Raw genomic sequence first — 25,487 nt, 5'->3', positions numbered from 1 at the left:
AGCTTCGCGGAGGAGCATGCGGGCAGCGGAGCGATGATGTCGCTAATGCCGGCGGAGCAGGGGTCAGGCTTCATGGCCGACGGTTGGCCTACCACCCCGCGTCAAATAACATTACTTTTTGGAGAATCTTACAATGCATTGAGTGATGTGTAAGATTGTAGTAAAGACGTTACTCGTTCTTCTCTATTCATTTCCTGGTATCGACACCTCCGTATCCTTGTGATTGTACATATACTCTTACATCTATATTTTAAAACGTTCAGTCATGTAACCATTTACCGTCTAGACCCCAGAGAGGGGAAGAACGCCAGATCCCAAACCATCACCTTTACGACGGCACCGAGGGCAAGCCATCTAAGACTTCCTCCTTCTTTTCCTTGGAAAGTAATTCATCTGGCTTGGATTCCTCACTGTAGGGCTCCTCCGCTGCCTGCTCTTGAGAGATCTCGGTCTTGTCAGAAGCTTCAGTTTCTTTCATAGCTTCATGGCCTGGCGCCACGATGTCTGCGTCTGAACCAGGGCCAAGCGGTCGGAAAACCTGCACGCCCTTCACGTCATTAAGCTTGTCTTGCTCCTCCCTCCATTTGCGTCCACGGTTGGTGTAACGCGAGATGACATCGCGGTAGTGCTTGAGACTCTTATCGATCGCTTCCTCGTCTTGCCCGATAAGCTCATGTCTTCGCGCCTTCAGCGCTGAGTACAACTTCCAACGTGTTTCCGCGGGTATTTCCTTCAGATGGTACTCAAGTTTCCAGTCGTCGTACTCGCTCAGCTGTTCTGGTCGGTCCACATAGCCTCCGTTGACCTGACTGCGGACAGTCAGGGTCCAGCCCATCAAAGGTCCCTTGGGGACTGATGCGGGCTGCACGGTATCTTCTGCGCTGGCCTCTTCTCCTTCGGCAGGCTCCGCAATCTCCTCTTGCTCCTCGACAGCTTCTTCGGCAACGTTGTCAGTAGACTCTTCGATGTTGGTCAAAGGCTCGCTTTCACGTGCTGTAGGTTCTTGTGGGGCCTGATCTGCACCGATTTGTTCGTCAACGTCATCTTGAGCCTCTTGCCAAGCGGCTTGAGCCTCAGGGTCGTCCTTTCCAATACCAACAACACGTCGTGCAAACTCTTGCTGAGCGGCCTCTCCAGCGTTTTGTATCTCGTCTGCTTGCTCCTCGGTGACGGGCTCGGCAAACACGTACATGAACGGCGTCTTGCCTTCGCGCGCTTCAAAGTGTAACCGAATAGACTGTTCAATGTTAGTGGAGGCCCTCTGGTGGTGAAATGGGAGCTTACCGTTTCAGGGAATGCAGCGGTGGCCTTGGTAAGGATTTCATCAACGAGACCTAAAGACAGCTTGAACTCTTGGTCTCCTAGTACGGTGTCATGCTGGCCGTGGAGGACAGCATCCATGTCGGAGAGACTCAAGTATTGGAAGCCGAAGATGCGCTCAATGTTGTGGTAAGCGATGAAGATGCCGTCCATGCGTCCCATGCGGGCTTGCAGGGAGTATTTCAGCATGGTCGCCCGCGTCATGTCGTAGAACTCGCGCTCAAACGACTCCCACTCGCCCAAATTGTGACGAAGCTGGTAGCCAGCGCCCTCTTCGTATTCCTTGTGGTTCATGCGGATCGAGATGACGGCGCGCGTCTTCAAGTCAAAGACACCCGTTCCAGGTAACCGCGGATCGATTGCATCCAGCTGCGAGCGCATCAGGAGATTACCCTGCTTCGAGTAGTGGTAGCATCGGCCAGCCTCCTTCTCCACGGCTGCCTTTTCTGGGTTAGACCTTCTGAACTTTTCGAATTCGCTGCGTTCGGTTGTGAGGAGCTTCTCTAGCGAGTGACCCAGCCAGCTCATGATGTTGGGGCTATCGTAAGACTTGTCGGCGTCCAAGGCATAGATACCGTCCCTGTATCGGAGGAAGACGGCACTGGGGCCAAGCGTGATTCGGGAGAATCTGGGCGTAGGGTCAGGAAACTGGCGGGAGAGCATGCCGTGGTTCAGTTTGCGGAAGTTTGAGAGGACGTAGTGGAAGTGCTGGAGCATGCTCGACATACTCGAGGTGGAGCCTGTGAACTTTGTGCCAACCTGCTTTGTCAAGGCCAGCAGAGTCTCATCCTTGGAGGAGGTCTTGTATTCGCTCAGCGCTTCAAAATCGAATTCGTTCGCCGGCATGATCTTCTCGAGGTAGGGATCGAAGTTGTACACTCGCGAGCGTGGGTCCTGCAGGCGATATACACCGGGGTTGAAGAGAACACGGTCGAGACCATACGATAGCATGGGTACGGGTGGCTTGCCGACTTTGATCTCCTCGAAATTGAGGTCGTCTGGGAACATCTCGCTGATGGGAATGGACTCTCGTTCTTCGTCCTGTTTCTGTCTCCTTGCCCTCTTGTCACCCAAAAGGGCCTCGATGAGAGATTTTGATCCATCCTCCGCCTTGACTGTTTCTTCTTGGCTATCGGAGCTCTTTCCCTTCCTCTTGAGCGTGATTTTCCTTGGAGCGCTTGGCTTGGTTTTGGATGGGGCGGCTCGGGTGTTTTTCAGTCGTGTCTGGCTGCGGGCAGCGCAGAAGAGGCAGACGGGGGTCCTGTGCCATTGCGCGGCTGGCGACAGCTGGCGACGCAGCATTGGGAGGGGCGGAGGGACGTGGGCGTGCGGGTGGCGTTGCACACACGATGGAAGTGACGCTCGGTCGCGACTGCACAGAAAATATGTCGGCGTTTGTTAACGCCGGGCGATCATTGCGATCACCATGTGACGTACACGTGCGAGCGGCCAGCACAAGCCCTGGAGTGGACGCGTGGAATGCGACGAGATACCAGAGACCCACCCTGAATCCACCCCTACTCGTCGTATCTCGCCCGTACTGCGCTGCGTATATCTTGTCCTGTCATTTCCCTGCAAACGCCGTGTGATTGTCGGGCCGGTGTGTAGCAGCCCGTCGCCTCTACGCACTGGCAGAACGGACACCATACAAGACTGCAGACGGTCGGCGAAATCACGTCTCCAGTCCTCATGCCACGGAATGATGCGACGTCGTGATTACAGCACGCCTGCCAACCCCCTCCCGCCCCAAGCCGAGCCCGCCTTCTGCACCTGCTGCATCTGCTGCTGCACCTAATTGCTCCGCCGTTGACCTCCGCATTGTCTCGCGTTGCGCCCTCACCGTGATTGGCCCTACCGCCTTTCTGTGCCCAACCCTGCTATTCTGCCCCAATTTCCACCGCAGCTCTTCCGAACCCATCTCCCGACGCGACAATTGCCTCCTTCCCCCAGGAGCCCCTCTGCATGCGATAGTTGTGTCGCCGAGCTCGTGCTGGGCTGCGCGCGCCGATCTGGAATCTCGGAATGTCCAAAGACAAACGCAGGAGCATCTTTGGTCGCGGCTCCCTCAATGCATTCGCGTCGCAAAGCAACAAAGATGAATCGCAGCCCTCGAATCTACTACGCAAGCGGCGCACGGCGTCCTTCATGTCCAACCTGTCCGATGTGTCGCAGTACACCGAGACCGCCTCGACCAACGGCAGCACGGTAGCGGGCAGCAGTCACGTCAGGGAGACGATAGATGGGCAGCGGCCAAGTCTTTCGAAAAACAGCCTGAAGCGCGCCAGCTCCGTCTTCAGCTCCTTCCGCGGCTACAAACTCTCCGCAGACGACGACCCCGAGCCTCTCTCGGCAACATCAACACGAACATCGACTGGCTTTGGAGAATACATATGGGAAGATGTGCACGATCGCCAGGTGCTGCAGCATGGCGAGGTCCAGACGAGCAGCTCCATGTTTAGGAAGAAGAGGGAATACTTGGTGCTGACCGAGAAGCATCTCATCCGGTTCAAGAACCACGCGAAAGCGATCGAAGCATTTCCTGGGTGCGTTCCAGTGTCGACAGTGGCTCATAGCAAGACTAACAAGCGCAGGATACCGTCGCCGAACAACCGCATGAGCTACTACCGCCACAGCCACAGCCCCTCGACCGGGTCGTCCCACGAGCTCCAGTCTATGGCTTCGGAATCGTCTGGAGACCGCCACCAAGGCATACCTCTACGCCATATCGTTGCCGTATACCACCTCGACGACGGTCGGCCGCACTTTGCGCTGGAACTCTATTACTTGGACGACGAGACGAACAACGCCTCATCCATGACTCTGCAGTTCGGGGACCCTGAAGAGATGTTTTCATGGCTCAAGGCCATCAGAGAAGCAGCGAATAGGGCACGGCTGTCTGACGCGAAGCCCATCTCCGCGCACAACTCCCATCTGGCTGCGCGTGTCGTGGAAGCAGAACGCGACTATGTACCTCCACATTACGCCATATACAAAGTCGTTCTCCGACCGCAAGGAAAGACAACGACGAGAGCCTCAACTGATGACCTTGCCAAAGTTTCTGCTTCAGTATGTTTCCTTGCTATTGGTGTGCACAAAGTACACATTATTCCGTTGTTCAAACCATCCTCACAACGGTCTTCCAGTCCATCACTGGCCGCTCATAACACCCAGTCGTCGCATGGTATCCTAACGCTGACTGAAGTATGCGTGACCGAAATCGACGATACCTTCCAGTTAACCTTCCGGTTGGTACCCTTCTGCGCTATGAGAATGCCGCTAACAGCACACAGAAAGCCGCTTGAACGTCCCAAAGTCCTCCATCTGGCATCATTAGCTTCGCGGGATATCGCTGTTCGCCTGCGATCCATAGAAGCTAGTCTCAGACCTGAGTGGGAGACGCGACCCTTTGACTTCCTTGTCCCAGACGAGGTGTATCATGACGTCGCGCGACAAGAAAGCCCACATCCGATGGACCAAGATTCTTTGGACAGAACCTTGATTGGATATTGCGTTGCTTACGATGTACAGCCAGAGAACATCAGCTATCAGATTACCTACCCTGCCGAGGATGCGCCACGATTCGAGCTCCTACCACCTGTCGGACTACGCAGAGCCCAGTATAATACTCTCGAGCTGCTCGCGGTCATGCGTGCCTTGCGCTACAACGAGACCTTTGGCGGTATCTCATTTAAAGATGTAAAATTGGATGTCTTGAATGGACTGAAAGATCCCAACGGCGCTGAGCACCTTTGCCTCAAGACAAAACGCGGCACGTATGCACGGCTAGATATCGAAGAGCTGGAGCGCTCTTGTCTACTAGTGCAAGAGATCCGCGCTCTTGCCTTGACGAACCGAAAGCTGCGTAGAATGGACTTTACTTCCTGCATCTCAAGAAAACCCAGAGACCACGGGGAATCTAGAGGCAGTGCGAGAGATCAGGGTTGCGGCATTGTGGAAGCCCTGTTTCCGCTGTGCAAGTACCAGACCACCAATGTCGATTGGATAGCATTGAACAAAATACAACTTGGAGATACAGATTTGGATTACCTCGTCGCGGCAGGTGTTGAGCGGGCTTGCCACTTCCGCGGACTTGAGCTGAGTGGGTGTGGTCTAACGGATCGGTCGCTTTCTCTGGTTCTGGATGCGATCCGCGCGCAGGAAACTACCCTGGAAGCCTTGGATCTGTCGTCGAACCCGTTCAGATTATCACCGAGCATGTTCGATTCTCAAATTGGCGTTTTTGGATACCTCACCAGACTTAACCTCTCGCATGTTGCGCGCTCGTCGGGCCTTGAGTCGCTGATATCGGTCGAAACCTTTGCTGGCTGGAGATTACAAGAGTTGATACTGAGCGGCACCTCGCTCAACTCCGCCATGGTCGATGCAATAGCTGGGTTAGTTCTACATACTTAACATGCTGCCATCCCTGCTAACCACCGCGTAGTTATCTTGTCAACTACAAACAATCGTCAGCTCTCCGTGAACTACGATTGGATCATTGCTTTTTGACTGGAAGTGATATTGCTTACCTCTTGCACTCAATGACCGAGCATCCTGGAAAAGCTCGCGAGTTACATTTGGATGTCAGTGAGAACAACATCGAAGAAGACCTGGATAAGTTGACCAAGGCGATCTCTAAAGGTCTCGCCCCATCCAACTTCACCCTCCGCCTGTTAGAGTTCGAAGAGGACGCCGACTTCCGCAAGATGATACTTGCGCTGGCCGCCAATAACACGATTCGGCAGCTTGATATCTCACGAGCATCCTTACCATGCGATGCCTCCGAAGAGACTTGCCAGGCGATGGAGAAGATGTTTGCTGATAACACCAGTCTTGAATGGCTTGACATTTCCGGTGAAGACTCCCGGCTAGAGACAACCAAGCTAGGTGTTGGTATCAACCGAGCACTACGGGGGTTGCAGCGCAACAAAACCCTGCGCGCCTTGTACATCCGATGTAAGTTTACATACGTCCATACTAAGTGACAAACGACTAACCGCAGCAGACCAAAAACTAGGCGTACAAGGCGCCAGCACTCTCGCCGACGTGCTCAAAGTAAACACGACCCTCCAATACCTCTACTGCGAAGACAACGGCATAGCCCTAACCGGCTTCACCGACCTCGTCAACGCCCTCCACCGCAACACCACCCTCCTCTTCCTCCCCACGATGCAAGAATCGCGACAAATGGCCCTCAAGCAAACCGAAGACCAAGTAAAATCCATGCGCGACGACGTCTCCCTCCCCACGTCCTCCAAATCCAGCTCCGTCCGCAGCCGCCTCACCAACCGCGTCGTCAGCGGCAAGTCCTCCAAAGAACCAAACTACCCCATGGGCCTTTCGGACCAAGACATCAAAGCCGCGCTCGGCCTCGTCGACGAAAGTTGGGCGCGCCAAGAATACAGACTACAACAATACCTCCAACGCAACCACAACATCGCCCACGGCATCCCCACCGCCATGGACGTCGACGAAGAAGACTTTGAGCGGCCCGACACCGCAAACAGCCTCGGCAAGATCCTCGAAAAAGTCACCATTGAAAGCACGCCTACACGGGAGAAAGACGTCCAGCTAGGAATGGGAATGGAAATGTATAGCCCGAAGTCGAAGCCAAGTGGTGAGAAGGATGTTCCCCAGCTGGGTGTTTATACCCCCGAGTTTTATCTTCCGGAATTGCATACACCGGGTACGGGGACGCCGAGGAGCGAGGTTGTGGATTATGATGTTACGCCGTTGGAGAAGGAGCTCGAGATGAGCTTTGGGGAGAATAGGAGGGCTTTTCCGTTTCCGACGAGGTGATTGATGCCTATGAGGACTGTGGAAGCCCGCCCGCGTCTCCTCCCATCCTCTCATCCTCCCATTCTGGGTCTCTTCTTCTCTGCATTTCAGGTCTCCTCTTGATCACGAATGAGCGAGAGTCCACCCATCCATGTACATATAGAAAGCGCGTTTGGTCTTTTGCATACGCGACCCTCAAAGATAAGGGGGGTTCATTCGGCGTTTTTGTTTCTCCTCTTCTTCTTATTTCTTTCTGTTCTGAACAGCATGCAACAATATGATGGCGGCGAGGGAATATGCATTACAAGTTGGATAACGGTTGGGAGTTGGAAGGGGGGAGGTTCTGTGATACCATAGATAAGCGAATAAACAAAGATGTTCGAGGATTTTTTTGTTACTTTCAGATGACTATTTGGGTAGCAAGTTGGAGTTGCGAATGCGGTGAACACGCGTTCTCGATCGTGAGCTGAAATGCACATCTGCAGTACCCCACATGCCACCCCCACTAAACAAGCTCACACGTCCGAGCTTCAGCCGAAAATGTAGGCTGACATCACCTCCCAAGTGCTTCCTTCCGTTCGCGACTTGCGACCCGCGACCTTTCCCAATTCCACAGAACCATCCAATCCGATTCAACGAACTACATCATCAATCACATTCATATCCGGCCTTCGCAATTGACTAGAAGGCCTGTCTTTTATACCTCTCTCAGATGATTACTTAAGGTTGTGGATTCTGTGGATTCACGTGCGCACGCAATCGCTATCATGGTGCGACAACATGGTAGTTTGACAAAGGACGACGAAACGAATCAGGCGGCTTGGGAGGCGGCGAAGGGGGCGGCGATTGGGGGGACGAAGGTATGCTTGTTTTTCTTTCTTCGCGCTGTTGTGTTAGCATTCGACGAATAATTCTGGATCATGAGTTTTGCTGGGGATGCTGTGTGAAAAGAGAAGGGTTTTGTGTGCGCCGGATTATCATGTATACTGGTACATGTCTGTATTGAACTGGCTCTTGCGTGTATTGGCGATGATCATGCGATTCGTGGAAGAGAAACGAGGAAGTTTGGGATTGGGTTGAAGAACGCGGGTGACATGGGTTGGTAGTATGATGGCTGACTTCAAAACGCAGTGGGGTGCTTTCTTCGCCGTGGCAGGTGGTGTCGCATATGCCTTTTCGCCTGTATACAAGGGCCTTACTGTTCAGTTCAAGACGTATGTTTCTTCTTTCCCTCTTTCATCCTATCCAATCAACCACCCCACTAACCCAACCCAGATACATACAAATGTCAGGCATGATACTCGGCGGGTACCTGGAAGCCGACAAGCGAATGATCAACTACCAACACCGCGTCAGACACCACAAGCGGGTAGCCCGGGATATGGAGATCTGGAGGCGGTACGAGGATTCTTATGAGGAGAGGGGAACGCCGGGGGTGGGAGCTGAGAGTGATGTGCATGGACCAAACGGGAAGGGGAATTAAGGTGCGGGATGATTGGGCGAATCTGCAGGAATGAAGGTTTGGTGTTTGTGCGGGTGAGGATAGCAAACAAGTATTTCTGCTTCTCGCTATATGAATCATTCTTCTCCATCTCTCCTTGTGTCACACTCAACATCCGCCCTGCATCCCAACTACACACACATACACCTAGAATGCCTACCGCATTCAAAACCCTGCTAAATATCTCCGACGACACTTACCCCCCGACCCTACGTACAGCGGACACGTGGGGTTTGTCCGGCACAATTACGCATCAGTATGCACTTCGTACGAGTTGGATACTGCTCCGCTTTGAGCAAGTAACGGAGTTCGTGTGTAGCTTGTGCAAGCAGCAGAAGCAGACCCGTCTCGTAGCTGTAAAGGGTGTGCTATGGGATAATATTCATCACAAGGCTTGTCAGGCGTGTTATGACGAGCGGAATGCTGCACTCCATCGTGACATGGATCTGGAACAATGCACTTCGAGATTGCATTGTTGATTTGATTTTGTAAAGTAATAATGAAAAGACAATCATGGCTGTGTTTCTAGAAGGTGTGGTGTTCCTGCAGCCAGAGCTCCGGCAGCCAATGACGTGATGGAGCGCGAAAGGGCATAGCGCCCCCACCCACGCCGCGGCCTTTTAAGCCACCTTGCGAATTCGCTTGCTCCTCTTTCTCCAGGCAGCACCAGCTGGTCCTCGTTCGCGACTCCTCACGACTTCACGACTTCACGTATACAACGGCTATAGTGACGCGTGACGATGGATGTCTTTTGGACGCTCCCGCCCGTCTCTAGGTAAGCTTCCCTCTTCCAAGGAGCTCGACAGCTGCATTTCGCAGCCCTCACCTCACTCCCAGCTACGCGCAAACAACACGTCGCACAGCCACTAACAACCCCTACAGGACCATCACAGCTGCAGCAGTCGTTGTATCGGCTGCAGGCTACAGCGGTCTCCTCAGCCTGTATCACTACATCTTCGTCAGCCAATATGTCTTCACGGTGTCGATGCTCCCGCAGCTCTGGCGACTCTTCACAGCGTTTCTGATTACGAAACCGAAGTTCGGCATCCTGCTAGACCCCTACTTTCTATACCAGTACGGCAGCTCCATCGAGCGGGAGTCGCCTCGCTTCAAGGATCCAGGCGACTTCCTCGTGTACACTTTGTTCCTCGGTAGCGTCATTGTCGTAAGTACCCACTGCACACACGCGTACATAGCTTCCATCGCATCGACACAACTGTCTGCGACGTCTCGACTTCGGTCAAAATCACCTCCGCATATCTGCCCGCCCAGCCTGTTATTCCTAGCTGAAGCGGTTCCTGGAACGGAGGAAGAATACCCTTGCACATCATGCGGTTCCGTCATTCGCAATCATATAAAGGGACTTGTGTGGTCTGTAGGCATGGTGGGATTGTCACTTGAGAAAGCTTTGCGAATGCTCTCCATTTCGCAAGGCGGTGTTGGCTCCCTACATACTTTCGCGATTCGTTTCGCTTTGTTCACTTGCATCTTCTCGTCTTGATATTAGTGTGTTGTGGATGGACTTGTGCTAACAGTCCGCGCAAAGGCAACAGCAGGTGGCATCCTAAACCAATACACCTTCCTCCCGTCGCTGTCCCTCGCCTACGCCTACACGTTCGCCCAAGATAATCCTACCCGCTCCGTATCCTTCTTCGTCATTACCTTCGAAAGCAAATACCTGCCCTTCGCTATGCTCTTCATGGCCTTCGTCATGGACGGTCCCGATGCCGCTCTCGGACAGCTTATGGGTCTCCTCGCCGCACACTTGTACGACTTCCTGACAAGGATCTGGCCTACGTTTGGCGGTGGCAAAAACTACATTCGCACACCTGAGATGGTGAAGCGCTGGTTCGGTGCTGCGCCGGGCAGCGTGCAGAACAGAGGATATGGACATGTTGTGCAGGGACGGGGAGGTGCTGCGCAGCCCAGTGCGGCGAGGGCGACAGGCAATGCTTGGGGTGGAATGGGTCCCGGGAGGAGACTGGGGGAATAGACGTATGCGGCTGAAAATGTCGCGTGCGTTTGCACATTGAGGCTGGGTATTGTGGGTTTTTGAGCTTTGGCACTTGATTGCACTGTCTTGATAGACGAGGTCTAAAAATCTTCACAATTTCTTCCCACCGATTTAGCTGTTTCTTGATTCGCTGACTTGGTTTGGAAATCTGCAACGATGCTGCCAACTAGCTCAGCGAATCAGGAAATAGCTGAATCGGCGGGAAAGAAGCTTTGGCACTTGAATGTATTATCTTGATGGACGAGGTTCATACACCTGTACAAGTTGTTTCCTGCCGCGCCAGGTATTTCCGGGCGATCAGTGTTCATCTACACCAATTCGCTCAAATAGTTCAGAATCACCTGGACTGGGAGGAAACACGTGGTGACATGATCATCATGACATTATTCAATCATTTCATCCAATGCCTCTTGGCTATAATACAATTTCTCTCCTCTACATGTCATGACATGATTTTACTTGGAGCTCCCAGCAGGATTGCTCGGCCCATCAACAGCCCTCTCGACATGTCCTGCGATTCCATTCTTGCTCGCGTCAAACTGGCTTCCAATCACGCCGTCCTTGCTGAATGGGCCACCGACTTTCTCGCCGATTTGGCCGATTGCGCCGTCAGGGTTGACTATAAACAATTGTGTTAGCGATGTGTTTCTTTACAAAATATATGAAGATGGTAGAGAGCAACATACAGTTCTTGCCAATAGCACCCGCACTGCTAATCACACTAGGGTTTGACTGAGGAATCGCATTTGTGCCCTTGTTGGCACCGAGCTTGTCTGCTGCGGCAGTGGTGTTGTCGGTCATGTTTCCGGACATGTTGGGTGTGGATTGGTTTGCTGTGCCGAGGCCGAGTTGTTCTTGGAGGGGACCGGTGGATTTGGGCATTTAGTTGATGATTTGAAGTTTGTTGATAGGTAATCAGTGGTGAGAAAGAATGGGTTTCTTATATGAAAGGTAGTGGTCGTGCTTATGGGGGATGCACGAAGAGTACGTCACAGAGTTGCAAGTGACGATGGTGATGTCATGATGATATGGAAGTGGTGGGAGCGCAATTGCAGAAATACGGATTCGGATAAAGTCGATGATGTATCTAGTGAGTAGCTTCCGTGGATCTCGATTCTACCTTTCGCATGCCAGAAAGTGGGGTGGAGATTTGGTGGTCGTGGTTGTGATTTGCTGCTTGGGCCGACTATGGCGTTATGCAGCTGTCATGTACCTCCACGCGTGATCTACATGTTAAAGGTACCCGCACGGTTGGACATGGACGTAATGGGTTTGGGGAGGTGGAATGTGATTTCATATGGCTTGCTGGTCTGGTATCATTGCTGGTTTGGTGCCGAGGACTACTGTATGGATCTAGGCGGTAATTACATGCGCGTCATGGCTAGGTGCGTCTCTTTGCTCGTGCGCCGCCTACTTTGGGGAATGACAATGGGAGCTTGAGCTTGGCGATGAAGTGGTTGGCGGTTTCGGCTTTGGTGAGCTTCATGCGTGTGAGGTCGGTCTGGGTTGGGGCGTTGAGCTTGCAACCGAGTTCGGCGAAGTATTGCTTGATCCTGTGTGGCGTTAGCATGGGTCAGGTCAAGTGTTCTTTGGTGGAACCTACTCCTTGTTCTCGAGCTTCAGGTCTTCTCGCAGGTCGTTCACGTCGACTTCGTAGTCGTCGACTGTGAGTGCTGCCGCTGCAATGTGTGTCATGAGGTTATCGACGTGCCAGCGAGACATCTCAAAGGAACTGCATAGGTTAGCCAGTCTTCATGACACAGCGACTGACATGACTTACCCCTCGGGGGCAAACTTCCTCCTGATGGCCATGAGTTGACCCGCAGGCGTATCCTCGCCCATGGCTTCCTCCAATTTCCCCTTCATGGGAATCTTCTTCGGCCGAGGTCCACCTCCTCCAATCAACGCGGAGTTGAAGTTGATGCAGAGCAGGATGAATCGCAGGGCCTTTAGCTTCTGTATCTGTTTGTTCTTGGCGAGCTTTACGATGCGCTTAGCAACGTATTTGCTGGCGACGCTGACTCCTTCGCCGACTGATGATTTTTGAACCCAGTCCTGGACATCCAGCATGGTCATGAGATCGCTTCCAATCACAACATCCGTAGGGTAAACATCGGCTGGGTATTCGGCTGCAAGGTTGGGTGTCGGGCGAGGCTTGGAGCTGTCCACGGCTGCTGCGAGATCGTCCTTGTTCGGCATGACTGCTGTCGCAGAGACCATTTGCTGCAGAACGTTCTCGGCAACTGCGTCGGTCCTCGCTGCGTCCTCGGCACCGGTTCCACTCTTGATCGCGTTGAGCGTCCGGTCTTCAAGTGCCTTCCTCGACTTCTTAGATCCGAACTCTGCCGCGAGAGCAGCTCTCTTTGCCATGACAGTGTTTTGTGCCGCGTCCAATGCCTCTTGCTCCTCGCGCATCTCTTGTGCTTCGCTTCGCAGTGTGCTTCGTACGACAACTCTCTTGACCGGGACGATTTGTAGCTTGCTTGTCGCAGGGTCGAATACGCCGATGTAGTCTTGTAGCTGGCTCTCGGCGCTTCCATCATGCTCTTCCTGTGCGATGTAATCTAAACGGGGGTGGCCGGATGATTGGAACAGCATTTCGGTTTCCTCGCCTTGTGGTCGGATCTTGGTGCGCTTGTACGGGTTGAAGGATATCTTCGATGGGATGGTGAGACCGGGTGTGACAGCTTGATCGCGTTAGAATACATATTTGCAGGGTTTTCCAAGGTCTTCTGTCATTTGCAATGGGTAGTGATGCCATGCGACAGCCTCGAGAAGTGCTATCGTACCTAGAAGTGGACCCAGAGTCTCTTTATTCTCTACCATCTTGACGCGGACATTTCCTGTCGGCGCAACGGCAGTCTTCTTCTTTGGGCGTTCGCCATTCTGCTCCTGTCTCTTTCTCTTCTTTTCACTCATGTCGGCGTTGCGGTTCCGATATGGCAGCATGGGTCGCGTTGTGTCAAAAAGTTCGATCGCGAATTGGCAGAAACTTGGGCGGTCAGCTAGCAGGCATAGCCGAGCGACCGGGGTGGCAGCAGCGCCAAACCCGAACCGCTCTAGCGCATCCGCGATGACGTCCACGCGACGGACGCGTTCCAGACTTGCGCATCCGCATCGCAAGTGCGGCCACGGCACACACGGAGCTTCCCTCTATTGAATCCCTTGTATCTAGTCAATGCAGTCGCCCTGAGACAGTAAACAATTAAACTTCATCTCCATCCTTCGTCTTCCATCACCCATCATCATCGTCCATTGATTCATTATCACTGTACTGCTACCAAGCGCACCTACTTCACCAACCTCACCATGCCCACCGTCCTCCAGACAGCTGGCGACATGGTCGACAACCTCGGGAACAAGATCCATTACACCACGCGAAGAGTCGGTGACCAGATCGAGACCACCACCAATCAGGTCCTGCCACCCAAGCAGCGCGAGCACATGCTTGAGAGAGCCCGGGACTACGCCTACCAGAACCCCAAAGTAGCCGTAAGTTGTTCGATAGCACTTGAAGACTCCTATGGATGACACCTTCCAGGCCTTCCTGACCACCCAAACCGCATTGACTGGTCTCCCGCTGGCCCTCTTCCTCGCCTTCGCCACAACCACCCTCCTCGTCTCCCTATCAACCTGCCTCTTCCTCGGCCTCCTTGTCTCAATCGCCATCACCTTCTTCCTCGTCGGCTTCGCGCTCCTCTTCGTCGTCCCCACCGTCATCATCGCCAGCTGCTCAGCGACCTTCATCTTCATCTGGGGCTTCGTGGGCTACATCATCCTACGCAGGTTCAATGAGGGTGAGGAGCTTCAGCGTGGCACTCCCGTTGGCGATAAGTTGTACAAGTTAACAGGCGGTAGATCGGGATATCTACAAAGCGATCAGACATCTTCGGAGAGCAGCAGTGACCGAAGGAGGTTGGATAGTGGAAATGCTGCGAACGGCGCTAATGGCGGTGCTGGGCACGCACATGGTGGTGTATCGTCGCACAAGGGCGTTGGCGGGCCTGTGAATGGCGTGAATGGTACACAGGGCGCTGTTGAGTGGGAGAGGAAGTGGGCGGATGGCGGGCAGCCGAAGCCTGTGGTTCTGGAAACCAAGAATGTCTTTGAGGTGTTGAAAGCGGTAAGTAAACACCCGGTCTCTCGCCAGTGCATTACTAATCATATCAACAGGAGGCTCCAGTCTCCTAGAAGCGTGCCTGGGACTCGAGCTCGGGATGCAGGTCTTAAAGAATCATTATCACTATGGCATCTCCTCACGTAATCGCGCTGCCCTAAAACGATCAAATCAGTCTTTCTAAGATCATCGAATCCTCATGACTTGTGTTATATGGTACCTTTTTCTGGATACGTCATCGCTATTCTTTCGAATCCTCAGACATTACGTGCAGTTTCTGTCTGTATAAATTTGCCCTTCTCTCAGCTTCATCACTGCTTCATCAACTTTACCAGTCTTCTGTTTTCCAAAAATGCAGATCCGTTGGCATATGTGCTGTCGCTGGCCTTCCCAAAACGGAATCATCGTTCAGCCATGATCGATTGGTCAAAAGATTGACTGCATGACGAAGAAAAATCTCCAACCTAACGCTTCGCGTCATCACAGCAGAAGTGCCAATCTCTTCCAAAACTCACCGCGAACGTCCGCGTTTGCTGAATGCACGCCCGACTCCAAAGTTTCCACCAAAATTCATCAACCGAGATCGCATGTGCCGTGTTGTTCAGTCCAAAATCCAAATCGACCCAATCTATGTGTCTTCTCGCTGTGAGCAAAAGAAAGTGCAAGAAAGTACATGTCTTTGAGCTACCAAAGCGAAGTAGGACGAGAAGAGAAGAACGGCGTTGCCGGCCTACATTGGCGTCCTTTTCGTATTGAACCTCTTCTGCGAACAAGAGGACTACGCACATAAACATGTCTTGAGCAGTCCTGAATGCATGTTTGATCCACCAAAACTGATCATGTCGGGTTTTGGAACACCTCGCGACGCGTCGTAGGGCTAGAACAAGTCTTTTCGGGTCTGGCAAACGGTAACTCTGCGGCGGCTGTATAAGCACCTTCTCTCGCCGCTGCAATGGTCTTTTCCCATCACCTCTTTCTTTCGGAAAAGTTCCAAAATACAAGAGCAGCCCTTTCATGTTTTCTGGGCTTTCTGTGCTTCAAAAAGCAATCGAATGCACAATGTTGTTTCGCGCAGCACCTCCAAAACTCATGTTCAACTTCAATCATGACCTGGTCCGATCTCTCAAAACTTTAACTTGCTATATGATGTTCTCCTTTCTCCGAGCTCCCCAAAATCGAGGATGTCATCTCGTATGAGAGGCTGGATGTATGAGCCTCTATCATTTCTCTGCCTGGGCAAAATCAGAATGTTTCTGATACATGACACAGCAGCAAGTTGACTGTCGTTATGACGCTGCCGTCGCGGCTCTTCCATACTCAGAAATAGGGGATTTGTACACATGCATGACTGGATTTGGGATGTCCACACGCTGCATATCGATCTTGTGAAGAGGGTGGTCAAAATAGAGCCAGTAATTGCATGTGGGAATTAAGAAGGTTTGGTCAAGAGAATACATGGTCTCTAAACTGCAGAAAGATGCTGCAAATCGACAAATGTCTGTTGCAACCGTCGTTGTTGGTTCAAAAGATGACTGCACAACGCGACGGACAGCTACGCGCGTCGTGTGCACCGCTAAAGTAGATATATAAACCCTCCTTCTTGGACCTGAGAGACTCCCATCTTCTCCCATCATGAAGGACTGGGAACTCAAAAGAAGACGAAACTCACTTGTGTTTCTTCCAAAACTACAATGTATATTGGTTATGTTTCCTCGGAAGTGCGGCTGTGGAAAAAAAAGCGCATGATAACCGATTCATGAACGCTTTGCTCTCTTCGGTCGAACTCTCAAAAAAGAAACGCATTACATTAGCATGGCGTCGCTCTCCGCCACTGAGCTGTGGATATATAAAGTCTTTCTGTCCCTTCTTCTTAGATGTTCAAACTGTATAAAGTAGTACTTCATGAGACCAAAAGAAAACTTCAATGTATTCATGGTTTTCTGAGAAGCACATGAAAGGCATGACATTTCACCTCTCGGGCCAGAGTTTGGCGACTTAAGAATCTGCGCGTTGGCTCTTACGTCTTTGGATTCAACCCTTGAGACGTAATCTCAACGACGCAAAATGCTGACGTTGCCGATTCCATGTTCATGAAGCTGTGTAGTGACGATGATAATTGGTAGTAACGGCTGGGTTGATAAAGCAGTCTTTGGAATATCAACCGAGGCATCGACAGAATTGATTGGTGTAGCACTTGGCTGCTGCCTAAATCAGCCACACCCTCCCTCGCCACCCGCTACACTTCATCCTCACCCTTTCCCCAACAACGCACAGAGTTTGCCCCAGCTTTACACAAACCAGTCTTGTACAATCGCATTCCAAGATGCCCGCACATCCACATACAACCAGACGCATCCAAAAAGAATACCAATCCCTGCGCGACGACCCAATAGAAGGCTGCACAGCCAACCCAATCGACCCATCAAACCTCTTCTCATGGCGCGCCGCAATCCGCGGTCCTCCAGAGACACCCTACGAATCCGGGACCTTCCACCTCACCGTGGAGTTTCCGGAGGATTACCCGATCCACCCACCCACTATAGCATTCACCACCCATGTTTATCACCCAAACATCGATAGCGACAATGGGTATATATGTATCAACATCTTACAACGAGATTGGTGTCCCGTTTTGACGATTTCGAAAATACTGTTGAGTCTGCGGTCTTTTCTGGATAGTCCGGATGTGGAGGATGCGTATTATCCGAGTATGGGGAAGGAGTATGTGGAGAGGCGAGATGTTTTTGATGAGCAGGCTAGGAGATTTACGGAGGAGTTCGCGGGGGGTGGAGAGTAGCCAAGACTGATGACTGGGGAGGATGAAGCGCTTGGAGTATTTGATGCGGCCAGGTCCGTGTGTGATACTGCGTTCAAGAATCATCATGTCTATCTACTCGCTGCCTCAACTGATAGTCCAGGCCACCCTGTCGCCACCGACGATGAATAAGGTCATATTCATCCGCTCTAGCAGCCGCGGACACCTTCTAGAACGGATACATAGCACGTATCATCGAGACGTCCCCGGCGGATACCATGAATAGTGGGAACGGGTGGTGGCCTCTGAGTTTTAAGAATTTGGTCGCGCCCGTCGCATCCACTGTGTACATCGGGTACAACGAGGGGTTTGTAGGGTCCGCTCCATAGATGGCGTCATTTGAACCTCTAGTACTGTCGTAATGCATGATAGAGTCATAGTCGTATGCCGAGGGTATTTCTGGAGCTATGTTATAGCTGATGAATTCGGAGCCGCCGAAATTGTATTTCAGTGCAAGAGCACGATCATTGCAGAGCATGACTTCTGTGCAAGTGTTGTCATCGGCCATACATGCTCCCAATGCTTCGGCGAACCCATGGACGTTTCTGCAATTGTAGATAATGTACTGATCTCGGTCGGAGCGCTCGTGCTCGTGGCGGAGGCCAAAAACGTGACCCATCTCATGTGTTGCAGCGAAGTCCTTTTCCCGGTCTGTCGCTTGTCCCGATATCATAAGGTTATGTCGACCGGGAGGGCCATTAGCTATGTAGCCAGTCGAAGCGGACGCAGCGCCAAACGTGGGACTATTTTCCATCCAGTACACTTGCACAGCTGCCTCCGGTATCTGTGGGTCCCATACGTTCGGTAACATGAAGCAGTACGGGTAGGAAAGCTCTTTGGGTGATTTCCAGCGTTCGAAATAGAGATTGTGGCCGTTTGCTGCTCCCGCAGATCCGATTCCGCGTGCCCAAGTCGCCCAAGCGTTCTCGATTGTTTTACCAATATTGTTCTCGGCGACTGCGTCTTTGAAGCACCAGTGAATCAAGACCTTTCGATCCGGACGCCGGGGCCAACGAAGCCCTTGAGCATCTTCGACGGGAAACCTGGAGATGTCAATAACTGATGGGCCTGAGTATCCGCAAGACATACCCAGCATGGCCGCCGGTGTCCAGTGGCGGAGCGATGTCGATGAGTTCGGGCGAAGGAAGAGTGGTATCGAGAAAATCCGCCGATATCGCACACACGAGTCCAAGAAAGGCAAGGAGAAGGGAATTTGAATGCATGTTCAGATGTAGAGTCGACCTTGGAAGTGAGTGCGCGCGGCTTCGAGGTAACTGCTAGAGAGTGTCGAGTACAGCAGTGATAGTCGTAGTTAATGCTGTGGCAAGCGAAAGTGGGGCAACGGCTAGTGAAAGACACGCTCTAATGTAAACTTCACCTTCACTGAGTAGCGAGTGCAGGTATCATAGGTAAAGATTGTTGACACTGATTCATCTCTGCAAGATCTCGTTCAGCAACGTGACGACCAGGGTTGCAGTGAAACTACTTCTAAGCCTCTAAATTTTAACGTCCGCCAACCCGACCCCATCAATAGTGAGGATACATAAACTTGATGGCCGCAGCGTCGCCTTGGGAAATATGGTAAGCTAGCCCAGGTACCTGACCCTTTAAGGGCAAAAGGAAGAGCGGTGCTACGCCTTGAGCATTTGCCATGCCTATTTGAGCCAATGGGTACGAGTTAGGATCTGTTGCTGAATATGGAACCTGATAATTGACCGTCGGCATTCCCGCTATCGAATCGTAGTGCATGATGGAAGCGTAGTCGTAGGTCGAATGGTAATCTGGAGCGGCTGCAATCCTTCGATATGAGCGGACTAAGTTCCATCCGAATCGTTCACCGAAACCATCCACTTCCGTCAGTTGCTGAAAGGTGACGTGGTTGGCTTGAGCAGCCTGCCAAGCTGCTGCGCATCCCTCGAGGTGCTGAGGCCTGAACTGAACGTAAATATCTCGGTCCGGTCGTTGGTGCTCGTGAAGAAGGCCAAACACATGACCCAGCTCGTGTGCTATCTGCCAGACCGGGTTCGGATGCTCTCGCCCCGGTGTATCCACGGGCCCCTGGGTTAGATAATGTGCGCCCGTTGCTCTGCCTTGGTAACCAGCCGGAGCATGTGCCCCACCCAAATTAGGATCATATTTTATACGCACTGCCGCGCGAGGCATGCCCTTAGTCCATTGGTTGTTGGCATCGTAACAATGGGGATAGTCGCCCGTGACTGGATGCTTCCAACGTTTAAATTCCAAGGCGTGTCCGGATTCTTGAGAAGCCGTTCCCATGACTGAGGTCCAAACAAGCCATGCCTGATCTATGCGCTGCGCAGTAATCTGTGTCTCTGCGAGCTGATTCTCGAAGCACCAATAGATTGTGAACATCGCCGTATATTCATCACGAGGCCACCTCCTTTCCGCTATTACAGGGTGCCTGCAAGAGTTAGCACGTGTCGAGATCGTTCACAAGATCGAATTATGGATGACGAACCCAGCAAAGACGACCCCAAAGAAGGCGAAGAGAAGAAGTAGGGGCAGCATGGTTGGGCGCTGAGTTAAGTTCTTGAGTGTAGATTCTGGGATTGGTCGGTGGTAGAGCTTCTGATGGGTTGAGGCTAGTAGTATGTATAGTCGATGCAGGTACCTGGGTAGGCAGCGAAGGTGGAGTGGGCCAATGCACTGAGTGCGGTGTCACCGCGGCGGAAACAACGCTGGTGTAAGGGAAAGAGAATAAGAAAAGTATGGGTCCTTGCAATAGTTCTGCTAGCCCCGCGATGAACTACTAGGGACACCACTTCTTGGTCTGTGCGCTTTGGACTTATCGGGCAAACGCGTTTTGAACCCTAAGTGGAGGCTCTTTCACTACCTAGGTCAAGTCAAGTGTAAGACTGTCTACGAACTGCAATTTCTGAGTTCAATACGCCACATTATGACTAACATATGGTTTGCCTACGACGCATGATATAGGTGTTGCTGTTTGAACGCGTCACTGGCGAAGACTGAGACTAGAGCGTATGATGAGACACGAAATTTGAGCTCAGAATTGAGCGCCTATTAGAGCTACAGCAAGTGCAGCTTTCCAAGTGTACTTGGTGGTTTTCTTGGACACTTCCCGTCTAAGTCTTTATCTAGTTATTCGCGGTCGTGGGCGAGGAATAGAATGATCGAGCGATCCAAAAGCGATGATGGCCGTCAGTGCGTCGGTATCATAAAGATCACTGGTCCAGTGCGGGAAGGCCGATTACTCCCAAGGATACAACAGTTTGATAGCCTCTTTATCCAGTCTAGAAATCCCCCACTCCCCACTCGGACGTGGCAGCGGAAGGAGCGACTTTTGACCATTCTTTCCACCAGTGAGTCGAACCAAAGGGTAATTGTCGGGGTTGTTCTGATCCTGATTGACAAGAGCAGGGTTGTGGCTCTGCCATGAGCTGTAGTGCATGATCGAATCGTAATCATATTCCACGCTGTATGCCAAGCCGTCGTTCGTCTACTTGTAGTACTCTGAAGCGTCGAATTGGTAGTGCTTCGCAACATTGAAGATGTTACAGAGTTCGTTTATGGTAAAGCCGTCGGCAGTAGCCTTTTAGAGAGCTTCATGGTAGCCGGTGAGACTGGGGCCGTTGAATTGGACGTGGTCATCGCGGTCTCCGCGTGAGTGCTCGTGCATCAAGCCGAAGATGTGGCCTGAACGGATACGATTAGTTACCACTTGTGTACTGATTGAGGAGGAGTAGTTGTACCTAGCTCGTGAGCTACGACTGTCTACCTGTTAGCGGGTCCGAACGATCGAAAATTGCTTCTTAACTTACCCCAGGCCAGATCTCTGTTCGGTGCTTGTTCCGCGTTACCGATACTCAATTGATGACGACCAGGTGAACCTTCAGACCTATATCCCAAAGAAGACGCTGCAGCCCAGCCCCCTGGAGCACCACGTTTGATAACGACGGTGTCTGCTGGAAACAACTGGTTCCAATTGCCATTTGCCAGATAGCAGTAGATGTCCTGGCCAGGAACAAGGCGCCGTGTAAAGAGCAGTGAATGGCCGCTCTCCTTGCCCCAGCGACCAAGAGAGCGCTGCCACGCTCCCCAGCCCTCCGCTATAACTCCTTCCAGCTCATCTTTCGCAGCCTTGTTTTCGTAGCAGTAGGCGATTTCGGTCTTGCCACTGTTATCGGGGTGCTTCGGCCAGCGACCGCTCTTGTCGGCGCCAAACCTAGGGATGTTAGTATCGTGACGATTGAGAAGTTGTGGGACTACCAACGAATCGCCGAACCAACCCATGCCTCCGTTGGGAGCGCTAGCTTTGATGTTAGGAAAGATGAAGAGACAGGAAGTACCGGGACGGCGCACCAGGCGAAGAAGATGAGGAGTATTATCAACAACATCGTGGCTCTAGTGTAATGTCCCCCTTCGAGTGCACTTTGTTCCAATAAGGGGAATCTATTGAGAGTAGTGATGGGGAATGTATCGAGGAAATCAAGGAAAGACAGATCCAAGGGCGATAACGAGGCCAGAATCTACGCTTCCGGCCGGGTTGAGTGTAGCGGTGGGAATTCGGCCCAGCGCTTGGCAGCCGTAGTAAGTACGGAGTGAAAGGCTCTCGTGTGTGTTAACACCTCTCATTCCTACTTTCTCTTGTCGCGGAGTCATCATTTTGACTTTCCAGAACGGTATGATAAGCTCGGTATTTGCAAATCCGCCGACATCATGCCAGAGGCGCATGAAGATATCCAGTAAGATTTATACAATCGTTCTCGAAGACGAAAACCGATGAGGTCGATGTGACGCCAAAATGCTTGATAGATAAGAAAACGCTTTGAACTCCGAGTGCGGTCTGCTGTTGCTTCCTGATGGTCGCTGGAGGTGTATATTAGGGTGGGAATACATCCGAATGGCTTTCAGATGTCCCCTGAAGAGTCGACGCCACCAGGACAGGATGCACCCCGTTCACACTGGTTATAGAGAACACCGGGGCATGTTGTAGCTGTCCACAGGTCATCATTGTAACAGGAGAAGCACGGTTCGTGAGAGAGATGTGGTGCAGGAATGGGAGTACTGTGCCTAGGTAGATGCCCGGGTGTCCGCCGCCCAAGAACCTTGGAACGCATGTGCGTGTCGCGCTAGGCACACCAAAGGAGACTAGCGTGGCGCGTCGCGTGCCCTCCTGGGCAGGTGCGGACGGCAGCGGCAACTCACTAGCACCAAAGCTTCTGAACCTCTACGGTGCTCTCTTCTTTCTACGTGTTTGCTTGCATCTCACCTGTCACAAATCTTACGCTACTGTTGTCGCATCTCCTAAGGGGCTGCGCTGCCTCAACATTGCACTTGCCTTTCTCCGTGCACGCGATCTCGCTTTCCATCTATGGATTTTATACGACGTCTTTCGACGAGGGTCTATTCTCACCCGCACTTCAACGAAGAAGGCCAAGTACTTGCTTGATGATGCCAGGCATTCAAAATCGCCAAGTGTGCATGGCGCTAACCTCGTAGGTCATCTGCATGCGATCGTTCCAGGATGTGTATGAGGGGCGCAGCTGAAGCGGACATGTCTTCACGCCACTTCATGCATCTGGTTCGTTCTTCAGGACTCACGCTGAGATGGTGCATCTAGATGAAACCCAAAGCATTGTAGATGAAACCCAAAGCATTGTCTCAAGGCTCTCCAAGCACTCAGACGTTACCACTTGCTTTTGCTGGCTCGCTTTGCGACAGCATTCTATCAAAGCTGAAGCCCCACTTTCTTCGCCCCCACGGTAGCGCAAGCGCGGCGCAATCAGATCGCCACCTCCATGAGACTTTTGAACGCCCGGACGTATGAGTTCCACGATGTTTTGGGCACGGTCAAGCCTAAGTACGCAATCTTATCGCACACTTGGGAAGATGGGGAGGTGCTCTTTGAAGACATCCGGGACACGTCCAGGGCCAAATGGAGTGCTAAGAAAGGCTACTTCAAGATAAGGAAAACATGCGAACAGGCCTTGCAAGATGGCTGCGAATTCGTTTGGATTGATACATGCAACATCAACAAGGACAGCAGTGCGGAGCTCTCGGAAGCTATCAACTCCATGTTCCGATGGTACTGCGACGCCGTTATCTGCTACGCTTATATATCCGATATAACAGCTGGAGGGCGGCGTTCATTGTCCGAATGTCGCTGGCTCACTCGAGGTTGGACGCTACAGGAGATGATTGCTCCAGATCGCGTGCACTTCTACGATGTGAACTGGGACTGCCTGGGAAGTCGTATCTCTCTCGCAGCGCAGCTCTCGGAAAGTAGTGGGATTCACGCATCGGTATTGTTGCGGAGGCATCCTATACCGTCTATCAAAGTGCAGACAGGAATCGGTGTGGTCATCGGACTTGAAGCTAGAAAGCTCCACACAGCGGAATTGGCAAAGAGTGAATGTCGATGTTGCAAACGCGCTGAAGAAGAGTACGTGCACGTAATGATGGACAGGTTCAGCGTAGCGCAAAAGATGAAGTGGGCCTCCAAACGTACGACGACGCGCGAGGAAGACATCGCCTATTGTCTGATGGGCCTATTCGACGTCAACATGCCCCTCCTGTACGGTGAAGGACAGAAAGCTTTCTATCGACTTCAAAAGGCCATCCTTGAAATATCGTCAGATCATTCCATTTTAGCTTTCCGTACCGATCCGTTCATGGGCTTCTTCTTTGGCCAGTCTTCGTTATTAGCATCAGATCCGACAGTCTTCCGCGACGAAATACACAATATGCAAATGCCAACTCGTGGTACGCATATCAATCTTTCTGGGACTACAATCTCTATCGAAATACTCATATGTCCGCTGGAAAGGAGTCCAACATATGGCAGTAACTACCTTGGCATCTTGGACTGCGCAATAGACGGGGACTCATACATGAGACCGTCCATCTTATTGTCTCCTGTGGATATAGCGAAGCTGATTTTCCGACGGCGTGAAGTCAGTCTTTTCCGGCTAGGGTCCAAACATCCTACGGAGGCTATTATGATGTTCGACGATCCGCAGACCCCTACAGATTGTACGTGCAATAGGAAATCATAGGCTTACAAGAAAGCAGCTAAACATCACAGCAATGTGGGGAACCCTGATAATACCATACGATTCAAGTGAGATAAAACAAGCTCGAATCACACTCGTTGATGAGAAAACCACCAATCGAAACCAACGCCATGCGAAAGCACCCATACGCGTCCGCATATCTCCGATCTTCGACGAATTGAAGTTTCAAGTCACTTCGTTACCACCTCTAGTCGCTGAGCACCTGCCAGACGCCACATCCCGCACCGGCAGTATTGAAATCTCCAGTACACAGTTTGGAGGGTTCTACATTGACTGGAATCAGACCTCGTCCGGACGACTCGAATGCAGTATCTCAACGAAGCTACTGCCAGGAGGCCATGGTACGATACAGAAATGGACAGCTGCCCCCGTCAACTTGGAGTTTGAGCCTAGAGATGCTTGTACGACCACGCTATTTCAACATTTGTGCGAATCAAAACACATCCTCCTCAGTGGTATCGAATCCGCTCAACTCAAGGTTTGGATTGCGATTTCCAGAGAGCTCTTCATTGGACGAAGTCGCTTTGAGTTGGCAGTTTGGGCAGACCTCTTTGATGAGAATGGGAGATGTTTCTCGATGGCAGACATTCGTCACAGGTGGAGCCGAAACTTATCACCGGAACATACACCATTGCCCACTAAACTAGATGACGAGCCACTATCACTACCGCATCGCCAAAGAGATCGACTCCCATCCGAGCATCAGGAACACCACGAAGAACTAAAAAAATCCACCGAGGGAACACGGCTGACATCTTTGCAATGACTTCGCGGTACTGAATGCAATTCCAAGGCTATATGCAGCCGCACCATCTCAATTTAGCTGTCCGTACAACGAAGTCTTTTGCACACTCTGCTCGTATGATATGAACCGCTGAGACTCAACC

The 25,487-nt window shown here is 51.9% G+C and overlaps 7 protein-coding genes across 7 annotated transcripts; 3 read left to right on the top strand and 4 right to left on the bottom strand.

Annotated features, from left to right (window-relative positions):
• Positions 1-328: 328 nt before the first annotated feature.
• J4E90_002996 (uncharacterized protein) lies at positions 329-2,622 on the bottom strand (the record flags this gene model as incomplete). Its single annotated transcript, XM_051432570.1, has 2 exons — positions 329-1,237; positions 1,285-2,622. 2 exons carry the CDS (start codon positions 2,620-2,622, stop codon positions 329-331), a joined length of 2,247 nt encoding a protein of 748 aa, XP_051293992.1.
• A 720-nt stretch (positions 2,623-3,342) lies between these two features.
• J4E90_002995 (uncharacterized protein) lies at positions 3,343-7,119 on the top strand (the record flags this gene model as incomplete). The annotated part of the gene is made up of 5 exons (XM_051432569.1): positions 3,343-3,863; positions 3,912-4,565; positions 4,611-5,714; positions 5,765-6,276; positions 6,326-7,119. The coding sequence occupies 5 exons, from the start codon at positions 3,343-3,345 to the stop codon at positions 7,117-7,119; spliced, it is 3,585 nt and encodes a 1,194-aa protein (XP_051293991.1).
• Positions 7,120-9,339: 2,220 nt separating this feature from the next.
• J4E90_002994 (uncharacterized protein) lies at positions 9,340-10,592 on the top strand (the record flags this gene model as incomplete). Its single annotated transcript, XM_051432568.1, has 3 exons — positions 9,340-9,374; positions 9,482-9,750; positions 10,135-10,592. The coding sequence occupies 3 exons, from the start codon at positions 9,340-9,342 to the stop codon at positions 10,590-10,592; spliced, it is 762 nt and encodes a 253-aa protein (XP_051293990.1).
• Positions 10,593-11,068: 476 nt separating this feature from the next.
• On the bottom strand, positions 11,069-11,495 carry J4E90_002993 (uncharacterized protein; the record flags this gene model as incomplete). Its single annotated transcript, XM_051432567.1, has 2 exons — positions 11,069-11,232; positions 11,300-11,495. 2 exons carry the CDS (start codon positions 11,493-11,495, stop codon positions 11,069-11,071), a joined length of 360 nt encoding a protein of 119 aa, XP_051293989.1.
• Positions 11,496-11,994: 499 nt separating this feature from the next.
• Positions 11,995-13,562, bottom strand: J4E90_002992 (uncharacterized protein; the record flags this gene model as incomplete). Its single annotated transcript, XM_051432566.1, has 4 exons — positions 11,995-12,166; positions 12,217-12,345; positions 12,394-13,300; positions 13,403-13,562. The coding sequence occupies 4 exons, from the start codon at positions 13,560-13,562 to the stop codon at positions 11,995-11,997; spliced, it is 1,368 nt and encodes a 455-aa protein (XP_051293988.1).
• Positions 13,563-13,922: 360 nt separating this feature from the next.
• On the top strand, positions 13,923-14,804 carry J4E90_002991 (uncharacterized protein; the record flags this gene model as incomplete). Its single annotated transcript, XM_051432565.1, is given in 3 exon segments — positions 13,923-14,105; positions 14,122-14,736; positions 14,787-14,804. The coding sequence occupies 3 exon segments, from the start codon at positions 13,923-13,925 to the stop codon at positions 14,802-14,804; spliced, it is 816 nt and encodes a 271-aa protein (XP_051293987.1).
• A 6,315-nt stretch (positions 14,805-21,119) lies between these two features.
• Positions 21,120-21,817, bottom strand: J4E90_002990 (uncharacterized protein; the record flags this gene model as incomplete). The annotated part of the gene is made up of 4 exons (XM_051432564.1): positions 21,120-21,220; positions 21,277-21,294; positions 21,346-21,749; positions 21,798-21,817. 4 exons carry the CDS (start codon positions 21,815-21,817, stop codon positions 21,120-21,122), a joined length of 543 nt encoding a protein of 180 aa, XP_051293986.1.
• Positions 21,818-25,487: the final 3,670 nt, after the last annotated feature.

Source organism: Alternaria incomplexa, assembly GCF_024043165.1.
Source record: "Alternaria incomplexa strain BMP 0042 chromosome Unknown scaffold_3, whole genome shotgun sequence".
NCBI lineage: Eukaryota > Fungi > Ascomycota > Dothideomycetes > Pleosporales > Pleosporaceae > Alternaria > Alternaria incomplexa.
Note: the sequence above shows the minus strand (reverse complement) of the source record. Positions and strands in the feature narration are given on the sequence as shown.